The 10,596-nt window shown below is 36.1% G+C and overlaps 2 protein-coding genes across 3 annotated transcripts; both read left to right on the top strand.

Moving 5' to 3' along the window:
* The first annotated feature begins 709 nt into the window (after positions 1-709).
* LOC135836423 (uncharacterized) lies at positions 710-3,492 on the top strand. The gene is made up of 2 exons (XM_065351253.1): positions 710-921; positions 1,078-3,492. Exon 2 carries the CDS (start codon positions 1,169-1,171, stop codon positions 3,164-3,166), a length of 1,998 nt encoding a protein of 665 aa, XP_065207325.1. The 5' UTR covers positions 710-921; positions 1,078-1,168; the 3' UTR covers positions 3,167-3,492.
* Positions 3,493-3,919: 427 nt separating this feature from the next.
* On the top strand, positions 3,920-9,856 carry LOC135836422 (zinc finger protein 658B-like). Of its 2 annotated transcripts, none has more exons than XM_065351251.1 (9): positions 3,920-4,234; positions 4,324-4,463; positions 4,677-4,781; positions 4,954-5,130; positions 5,226-5,408; positions 5,498-5,680; positions 5,760-6,472; positions 6,590-7,060; positions 7,197-9,856. In XM_065351251.1, the coding sequence occupies exons 3-9, from the start codon at positions 4,690-4,692 to the stop codon at positions 9,593-9,595; spliced, it is 4,218 nt and encodes a 1,405-aa protein (XP_065207323.1). In that variant the 5' UTR covers positions 3,920-4,234; positions 4,324-4,463; positions 4,677-4,689; the 3' UTR covers positions 9,596-9,856. The 2 variants fall into 2 exon arrangements, with proteins under 2 accessions (XP_065207323.1, XP_065207324.1); XM_065351252.1 differs by having other exon boundaries at positions 4,324-4,467.
* Positions 9,857-10,596: the final 740 nt, after the last annotated feature.

Here is a 10,596-nt window from a genome sequence, read left to right as displayed (position 1 = left end):
GACATATGAGTTTCAAGATTCTAGCTGATTTTCAAGTTTTTTCTTCCACTTCTTGAGAGAGTTATGTATGAAAATGACCCCAAATACAGTTTCACATTTCACGGCCTTTGGAATCCTCCCAAAACCTAATTAGCGATTATTTCCTCGTAGTTTAAAAAATTATTAAACGATTGAAATAATTTGAAAAATCCTTCCTGCGCCTTATTTCCGATGAATATGCAACTCATACAACATCAGAAAAATGATAAAACGGCCAGTGATGGAAATCCCAAAGAGCAAAGCCGAACCGGTGAACGTCGGGTAAAATGTAAGTGATTTGGACCTGTCCTCAGAGTTTGAAACTGATCAGCGAAAGTTGTTTGTTATAATTTTAAAAATTCCACTTTGAAAATTAAAACCATTTCAAAATTGATAGAAATCTCATTTCTGCGGTTTTCTGTACAAATGAAGGGGCTATACGATTATGATTCTGAGGCCAATTTTACTTATTCTTGGAAACTGCCCATTTCATCTCCTGCCCCTGCCTAATTTTTCAACTTTCAAGTGCAATTTTTGGTGAAATAAGATTTCAAATGACCATATCGTGAAAACAGATCATTAAAAAAAATACCTGTGTGCGTCTGCGTATCAATAAAACGCATCAACTAGGTATAGATGTTATACTGATAGTAAAAATTTAAATAAATAACTTCCTGAGCTATTTGAAAGAATTTTTAATCTAGCACATAGCTTGTCGATGAAATCTCCTAGTTAATGTTTAATAATTATCGATAAGTCGTAAATTATTACAGGCTACATTGAAGAAAAATTCATCATAATGGACGTATAGGTATTCGTGATTTTATATCAGAAGAGTATTTTGTTGATCCTGATTCTGTTTGTAATGGTAGCAGTTTCGCGAATCGGGCAAATCCAACCACGGTAACTTATAATCATCATTAATGTAATTTTACTCATTGTCGAGTTTGGAATTTCGTGGATATCATATGTGTTATCTAAATTAATAAAATATCCCATACCTAAGTGGATACGACCTATATCGCAGAATGTTTCTCAAAAAGTGCATACCTATTTCAGATACCTACTTAAGACGCCAGATGAAAATGTAAGGTAACAATCATATTCCTTTCATTAGATCAGAAACTACATAGGTGATCCAACATCTGGAATGAATAAATTGTGGATTTTATTAGCAGGCCTGGCGATATTTCGGAATACTCATCAAAGCGATATAGTCAAACTACCGGCCAAAAAACCTCCAATTTACAAATACACATCGAATTTCGAAGAAGTAACAAGATGTTCGGGATTTGTCGACAAGACGCTGATGATAGAGACATTTTTCATCAAACTGCACGGTAATTTTCATTTAATCACAGCCCCTCGAAAATACGGTAAAACAACTATGCTCGATATGTTCGAAAGATTTGTGCAAATCGAAGTGGATCAAAATGGGAACGTGATTAATAAAACCAGTACATCGAATTACGAATTATTCACATCTTCGAATTTGAAAATTGGCAGAAAAAGTGAAATTATATCGGAACATATGGCCGAATATCCGGTAATTTACATCAATTTCAATAGTATCGTTGGACGTACGTTTAGAGAATCTATGCAAGCAGTCAGGGGCAAGGTAAAAGCCTGCTACGATCGATATAGATGGCTTTACGAATTATTGGTCAAAAAATACACTTCACCCGAGCATAATAGGGGAAGTGTATCTCAGAAGGAAGATATCAAATTCATGGAAAAAGTCTACAGGGAGGATTTGAATTACGTGGAGATTAAATACAGTCTGCATAGATTGGCTAAAATAGTTTACGAGTATTTTAAAAAGAAGATATTCGTAATTGTCGACGATTACGATGCAACTGTATTCGATTCGATAAAAGATACATCGGTATTTTTCGACGTCAAAGAAATCAGTAAGCTGATAAATGAGATTTTATACGAGTTATTTCGCACGTCTAAATTCAACGAAGTCGCATACGCCCTTCTGACCGGAGCTACCGCAGCCATGGCCCCTTCCAATAATTTCAAAATCCTTAACTTATACAATCACCCGTTTTTGGACGAGGTCGAATTTGGTCCATTTTTCGGGTTCACTCAAGATGAAGTCACACCGTTGCTGTATTTGCACAACATCAAGCCATCTGATTGGGAAGACGTGGAGAACTTTTGCGGAGGATATGTCATTAGAAACACTCCGATACGAATGTATAACCCTTATTCCGTCCTACTTTATTTATCTCATCATGGAAAAGATCCAAAATTACAGAAAGCCTGGATTGATCTCATGCCTTTGGACTTTTTACTAGATTTTTTGCAAGTGCCTGCAATTTATGAACTTTACATTCAACTCGTAATGTTGAAAAATCTCCAATTCGAATTAGTCTATTACAGTTTGGAAGATTTAGAACAGCTATCGACAGGAATTCGAGAAAGACGAGTTTCGAGATCGTTTGATTTTCGAATATTTTACACGTTCCTGTTCGAAAATGGCTACTTAAGTTACACAGATCAAACTGATTCGTTTTCGGTGCCAAATGGAGAAGTCTACGATGCCATTACAGGTTCCCTATTTCAATTTTACGATTATAAAATTAAAGTAGACCGAACTTTAGTAGGAGACGTATTAAAAGACATGTTCGAAAAAGAAACAGTTGACGATTTGATCGCAGTCGACTTGAAGATAGGTTTTGATAGAATAATGTACGGTTTGAAACATTACGTTCCTAGTAACGTGTTGGATGATTTTTACTACCATAGTATTGTATTCTACGTTGCCAGAGCTGGTGATCCGGAAGCCCATGTTGAAGAAAGAGTCGAAGGGCAATATAAACCAAGGACCACCATCTCTCCTGTAGTAGATATCATCATGTCTTCAGAGGAGAAAGAGAAAACTATGGTAATTGATGTTTCAAATGTCTTAAATCCCGAGCAGTTATTGAATCAAGCTATGGAATTCAAACCCTTTGAAGCAGAAGAGCACTTCGAAATGAGATATCTGGCTGTTAGTTTGCAAAATGGCACCACGTCAGTAGCATTCTCTATGCCTACCAACTCGGAAAACTCTGAAACGTCGCGTCTTTATGGACATGTGCTTTTGCAGAAAAGAGTAAGTGGTGGAAGGCTTTACCTGAATACGTTCACAGCTCCTTGAAGTGAGTACTTAACTAGGTATCAAGTATCAAGTAGGTACGCAGCAGAAATGGTAAAGCAACGAAGAGCCGAGAACGGATCTGAACGAGAATGGAAACAAGAACAATATGTAGATATTCGAAAAATTGATCCAAAAAAAGAAGGGAATGGATTCAGTACTTGGCGATCTGTGAAAAACAAAACGAGGACGGATTTTTTCTTGTCCTGTTTTCAGTGTAAATGGACTACAAATTACTACAAAATCATTTTCTATGCTTCTTTTACATTTTTCAAATTTTCATATTTCTAATTTTTGTAACAATTAACAATATGAGCATCGATTTTGTACTTGTATTCATGTAGCTACCTAGTACCTATTCAATATTCATCAAAATGTCACACCCATGACCCAATTGTGGTGAAAAATTTATTTAAATTGTGAATACATTTTTCACATTTTTGACTATTACAAACTGAAAATAAAAAAAAAGAAAAGGAAGTTCGTACTCCGATTGAAAGATTGAATCAAATGCTTTACAACTTTTCTTTCAGAAATAATTTGGATCTCCAGTTGCTGGTTGCTAGTTGCCGCTTATGTAGCAGTCGACTACCTTGTTTCCTATTTCACAATCACAACCATGAATCTACCTTACATACTAATTCTCTCGGGAAAACCGGAAAAATGAAGGATTTTCTAAAATTGACAACGGTATTTTCAATTTTAAATTCAAAACAAAAAACACACAAACAATAAAATTCAAAATTTGAGATGATACAAATTTTGCGGTGAGCATTCGAATGTTCCATCCAGTGTTCAGTGTTGCTATATTACCGCTCCTAGCGTATAAAAAATAAAGAAGAAAACAATGAAGACAAACGAAGGCCTGGCAAATGAGGGGGATTGAAGGGTTACCGGATGGTGGTGATAAGACTGAGTAAGATAAGAGAAAAAAAAAGTATCTGAGAAATAGAAAAACACTCAAACAAGTATTGGGCAAAAAGGTCTTGAATTTTTAGAAAATTGGTCGCACGTATAACAGAAATTATGTTAATACGATTAGGTCTGCAATGTTCCTTCATGTCTGTGAAGGTAAGTAACCCCCATGAATAGACGAATTCTTATTTAAAATTGCATTTATTTGATCTCATACAATTTTTTTTTTCCAAATCCTTATTCAGCTCATGAGATTCTATCCGGATGCGTTTTCATTGTATGAAGATATTTAATTTCTACTAATACATCTGTCACTGAGCAGTGGTTTCATCCAAAAACAATTTTATATCACATAGTGTAGCAAAGAAACCTCAGTTTTGAGAAGGTAGGTACGGTATTCAGTCAGATCCAAGTGGATTATAAGCTCTAATTTTTATGCACCTGTTTCTCCGATTTACGGCAAGAATTTCTTAAATTCCTTTCAGTTCTCTGTTTTTGTCCGTACTAGATTATATCTTCAATTTTGAACGAGTTACCCCCCCCCCCCAAACGAATAATATTACAAAAAAATTTACTTCATTGTGATTTATTGTTGCAGTGTGTATCCAATCATGGGTGATAAGAAAGCAGAATCACATATGTACGATGATTTGATTGAAAACTGTGAAGATTTATTGAAACAAAATGCCACCAATTACCAAAGGTGAGGAGTTGGAAATGTTGACAGTTTCTTCCTATCAAGAATTCTTGAGAGCTGTGATAGCTTCGAAATTGACTAGCGATACGACTGCAATCGTTCGTTATTTAATTTCGCGATGAAACGTTTTAGAAAAGGTTACCCAAACACTAAATTGTTTTTTGTGTCATTTTCTTAGTTATTTAGAACTTGAAGAATTACTCCGGCTACAATTCGCTGGAATGAATCATGATTATAAACGTTTGAGAAATTGGATGGAATCAGCTCACGAAGATTTCCTTGTCATGAAACACAGCGATTTCACTCGGTTATATGAAGTATTAGTGAAGCATAACCTCGTCAAAGAATTTGTCCAGTGAGTTTTTGGTTGATAATTTTCAATCAGTTCAACGCGTTTTGGATTAGAGAGTGGAGAATCAAGACAACTGATTTCGTTTTCGTTTGTTTCAGTTTCGGTAAAAAAAAAGAAATGCTGCAATTACAATTTATCGAGATAATGAACGAATGTGTAAATTTAAAAGACGATCTAAATACAGCCAATAAGAGCGTCATATCCTTGAAAAGAGAATATAGTGATTTAACCGGACTTAATGACGCAGTATTGGAGAACATATTAGCTAAGGAATCTTTCAAGTAAGATCATTTCAGAATACAATTATGCATTTTTAAATCTCAAATAGAAACTAATGTTTTCCCCTTACTTTAAATATGTATCCGTATAGTTTAGCAAGAAGCTTAGAAATTCTGCGAATGAATTTTATCGAAATCATAGAAAACAGCGAAAATTCACAAGTTATTCTCGAAACAGCTTGCATCGGCTTGGCGAAGTTGAAGTTGGAGCTCGATCTTTTAAAGCAACATTACGAAGCATTATCAGGGAATGAGATGGTCAAAGGATTCATCGAGTAAGTTATCGATTCGTCCTCGTCGTTCTCATCAAGTTTCAAGTAATCTCCTTCGATAACTATTTTCGTATTTTTCTAGTTACGCTAAATTTCAAGAAAACCTCCAGATAGAGATCGCTAAACAAGTCAAAGATCAAAAAGAAACCTTAGACCGACTCAATCAAAACCTCGCATCTTTAAAATCACAACTAGCAGAAACAAATGAAATGTTGAAAACCCAACAACAACGATATCAACGAATTGAAAGTGAACGCGATTTGTTAGATAAATCTTCAGAAGAATTATGTCATTTGTTATTGAAATATCAGCGACGTAGACTAAACGAACAGAAAAATAGAGAACTTTCGACGAATAATGAAACGCGAGAGAATTCTGCGATAAACGATAATTCGTCGCTCGATGATCGTCGCGACGAATCTGAATCTCAACTTCGTGGTTCTGATCTCAGCAGTCATCAGCCAATCATCATTGATGACGAAGACTTGAATGTATCGCCAAATGCCGTCGTTGTAGCTCCTGTAAACGGATTAGTTGATTCATCAAACACTCATTTGATAAAACCGGTAACGTCATTATTGGAAAACTATATTCGTGCAGAAACTACTCCTCGTTTTTATTGCGCACATTGCGATAGACGATTTTCCAATAAGGATGATCTCACCGGCCACATTCAACGACGACATTTACATGAATTAAGTAAACGATTCAAATGTAGCACTTGCAATAAATCGTATTCTATCGAGCGTCAATTGGAACAGACCAAATCCGTCAAGTATCAGCACCAAAAAAATGGTAAGTTCGAGTCAAAGTTGATGCTCCAGGAGGGTTGAAATTGGGTTTGGGTGGAGTTCCAGTCTTCTATTTAGTCGCTTTAAAAGTATATTTCTCAACATTTTTTTTTTTTTTCAGGAAATTTACATCGCAGTATTAGCAACCGAACCAACTCCAAAGAAAACATTCCGAAATCCTACAAATGTACTGAATTAAAATGTGACAAAACGTTCGCCCACAGAAATGATCTGAAGGAACACGAATTGACGCACTCTTCGAGAAACCCGTTCAAATGTTCATTTTGCAGCAACAGTTTCAAGCATAGATTTGCTAGAAGATTACACGCTCAGAAATATCACGAAAAATATGCTCGTGCTCAATGCGCGCACTGTGATAAACAATTATACAGCAAACAAAGCATTTTCGTACACTTACAAAAGTGTCATCCATCGACACTGAAGAAACAGATATTTGAATGTTCCTTCTGCAGCAAATCGTTCTCCTCGAAAATTCATCTAAAAGAACACGAATCGATATGTTGCTCGAAAACGAAAAAGGGAAAAGAAAATAGATCGGCCGTCGTTGTTTTGAATAAATTCGAAGTTTCAAGTGAGTACAATAATAATATCATTGTCTATTCACATGTCTTTTGTATGGCAAAAAAAATTGCCATTCTGCTGAAGTCAGGAAGGAAGAGAATTATCTACGTAGTAATCATATGTTTATGTTTGTTTTGTTTCGGTAGATTTACGTTGCGGAATCTGCAATCGATTGTTTTCGTGCCCGAACACTTTGAATGATCACAAACGCGTCGAACACAATAAACTGGAGCCACGTAACGAATCATCCCGCTCGCCAGTTGATTTGAACAGTTCGGAATTCCGTTTAAAATGCTCTTATTGTACTAAATGTTTCGCGCGCTCTGATACTAAGAGGAAACACGAGCGAAAATTTCATCGAGATCTAATTTTCACTTGTGCACATTGTGACAAGTCATTCTGCTGGGTAGCCCATTTGAAAGATCACAAAAAAGTGCATAGTTCGCAAGAACGTTATAAATGTTCAGCGTGTGATAAATCTTTCGCGGAAGGTACTGCAAGAAGAAAACACGAGCGAAGAGCTCACGATGGAGTTCGCAATGTGACTTGTGGGTATTGTGACCAACCATTCTCTCTGGAGTCTGTGTTATCCCATATTCGCTCCAACCATCCTGAAAGACTGACCAGCGGAAGACCGAAATCACATAAATGCAATACATGCGGCAAATCGTATTATCGCGCATACCATTTGAGAGATCATGAAAAAGTGCATAGCCTAGAGAGATCGTATAAATGTTCGCAATGTGATAAATGTTACAAGGATCATAATAGCTTGAGGAAACATAAGCGAAATGTTCACGCAGGATGTTACGCTAAACTTTGTGCATATTGTGGTAGAGGATATGATACGAAAGATCGACTAGCATCTCATATCCGCAATGTGCATTTTAATGCGCCACTCTCATGCGCCACTCAACCAAATCAACACAAGTCATTCGGCTCGTCAGACGATTTGAAAGTTTACAAACTGCTGCAGCTGCAGAGCTTGGAAAGAATTTATAAATGTTCTCATTGTGATAAAATTTACTCGAGTCGTGATGCTAGAAGAAAACACGAGCGAATGATTCACGAAGGAGTTCGTTACTTGCATTACACTTGCGCGCATTGTGATAAATCATTTCATCGCAAAGCTAATCTGGAGAGCCATATTTGGTGCATCCATTCTGTCAAACTGTCCATGGAAAGATCGAAATCACATAAATGTAATACGTGCGGCAAATCATTTTATCGCGCAAGCCACTTGAGAGATCATCAAGCAGTGCATAGATCAGAGAGACCGTATAAATGTCCGCAATGTAATAAATGTTACAAGGATTCTAATACCTTGAGGAAACACCTGCGAACTGTTCATAGAGAATGTTCTGCTTTAATTTGTGCATATTGTGTCAAAGGATATGATACGAAAGATCAACTAGCATCTCATATCCGCAATGTGCATTTTAATGCGCCACTCTCCGGCACCGCTCAACCAATTGAACAGAAGTCATTCCGCTCGTCAGTCGATTTGAAAGTTTACAAACAGCCGGAGAGCTTGGAAATAAGTTATAAATGTTTTCTTTGTGATAGAACTTACTCCAGTATTAATTCTAGAAGAAAACACGAGCGAATATTTCACAATCGAGCTCGTGTATACCCCTGTGCGCGATGTAACGAGTCATTCGCTGACAAGAATGATCTGACGCTTCATATTCAGTCTAACCATTCTGAACAAAGAACGAAATCGCATAAATGCAAAACATGCGGCAAATCATTCAATAGTAAATCCCATTTGACAAGACATCAAGCAGTGCACAACTCACAGAATGCGTATAAATGTTCTCACTGCGATCAATGTTTCAAGGACGCCTCTCGCTTAAAAAAACACGAACAAATAGTTCATCAAGGACAATATCCTTACATTTGCGCATATTGTGGTAAAGGATATAATAGGAAAGATCGAATAACATCTCATATTCGCGAAGTGCATTTTAATGCGCCACTCGCAAGCATCACTCAACTGAATAAACAGAAGTCATCCTCAAGTTCTAAACGTAACGAGTCATCTCGCTCGTCAGTCGATTTGAAAGCTCACAAACAAGTGCAAAGCTCAAAAGAACGTTTCAAATGTTCACATTGTGATAAAACTTACTCGACTGTTAAACATAAAAGGCACCATGAGCGAATAGTTCACGAAGGAGTTCGCTATTACACTTGCGCGCATTGTGATAAATCATTAGCTCGCAAAAATCATCTGACCAGCCACATTATCAACCAACATTTTCCCGAACTCAAACCCAAAAACAAACGATACCCGTTCAGGTGCATCACGTGTGGCAAATCATATTCCTATAAGAGTGATTTTGATGCACATCTCCTAACGCACAGCTCACTGAAACCGTTCAAATGTTCACGCTGTGATTCATATTTCAAAAGTACTTATAACAGAAGCCTACACGAACGATTTATTCATGATGGATATTCGCGTTACACTTGCGTGCATTGTGGCCATGGAGCAAATGACAAAGGTAAACTATTATACCATTTACGTGTAATCCATGGGTCTTGATGCGTGCGAAGTTTTCAGACTGTTATTTTTAGTTGAAATTGTTTTTATTTTTCAAATCGCGTATAAGTATTAATGATGGGATTATTGATGAACTGCGTGTTATTTTATTAACAGTTAGGTATTATTTGTTCGTTGTTTTATATAATTTTATGTTTTTTTATATTTTTGTATTATTTCTCTTGGTACCTAAGTACCCTACATATTTCTTGTCTGATGTACGTACAAGCGACTTGTTTTAATTAAATAAATGTTCGATTATTACGAGGTTTTTCTTAAATCCTAAGGTCCTTGCAATTCATGAGGGTCGTTTCAAAATGAATTATTTTCAGGGTGAGGTGAGTAGTAGTTCCACTGGTACTGACAAGAAATGTCAAGCTAGCTGACTTTTTGCCGCTCAAGAAATTCAATTGCTATTTTGTTGAATGATATTGGTCCAAAATTTTAGGGGAAAAAATGTACTTTTTACTTTCGCAATTACAAAATATTGTGAGCGGAGAAGGGGGGAGGAGGAGGGGTCAGCCTGAAAATCTCAACTTTCAAAATGGCTCAGGCTAACATTTTTTTCCATAAATCAATAATGGGCACTCCCCTTACTTCGAATATTTATTTGTAAATGGGATAAAACTTCACGAGAAATTCAAATACTTCAACAAAATTTCATTTTGGGTATTTTTGAGGAATTTTGAGAACAAAGTTGGATCATCATTCGTGATTTTTGAGTTTTGAAAAAAACGTCATGCGACCCATCTAAATAAGTAAATATTTCGGCGAAAAATCAAAAATTTATTCTAAAATTTTTTTGAGCCTTTTTGAAGAATTTAAAGAGTAAATAAAATTCGGTAATAATTTTGTAATTTTTGAAAAAAAATCATGCGATGCGACCTATCAAAATTGGTTAAAATTTCACGATAAATTAGGATATTTCAATAAAACTTTATTTTGAACTTTTTTGAACTATTTTTAGCTCAAAATTTGGTCATGATTTTGGAGAGTTTTTAAAA

Source organism: Planococcus citri, chromosome 2, assembly GCF_950023065.1.
Source record: "Planococcus citri chromosome 2, ihPlaCitr1.1, whole genome shotgun sequence".
Classification (NCBI taxonomy): domain Eukaryota; kingdom Metazoa; phylum Arthropoda; class Insecta; order Hemiptera; family Pseudococcidae; genus Planococcus; species Planococcus citri.
Note: the sequence above shows the minus strand (reverse complement) of the source record. Positions and strands in the feature narration are given on the sequence as shown.

Bases quoted from the DNA above. Each gene is read 5' to 3' on its own strand.
- LOC135836423 (XM_065351253.1), top strand. From the start codon at position 1,169: ATGAATAAATTGTGGATTTTATTAGCAGGCCTGGCGATATTTCGGAAT.
- LOC135836422 (XM_065351251.1), top strand. From the start codon at position 4,690: ATGGGTGATAAGAAAGCAGAATCACATATGTACGATGATTTGATTGAA. The intron at 4,782-4,953 runs GTGAGGAGTTGG...TCATTTTCTTAG, and splicing joins AATGCCACCAATTACCAAAG to TTATTTAGAACTTGAAGAAT. The intron at 5,131-5,225 runs GTGAGTTTTTGG...CGTTTGTTTCAG, and splicing joins CTCGTCAAAGAATTTGTCCA to TTTCGGTAAAAAAAAAGAAA.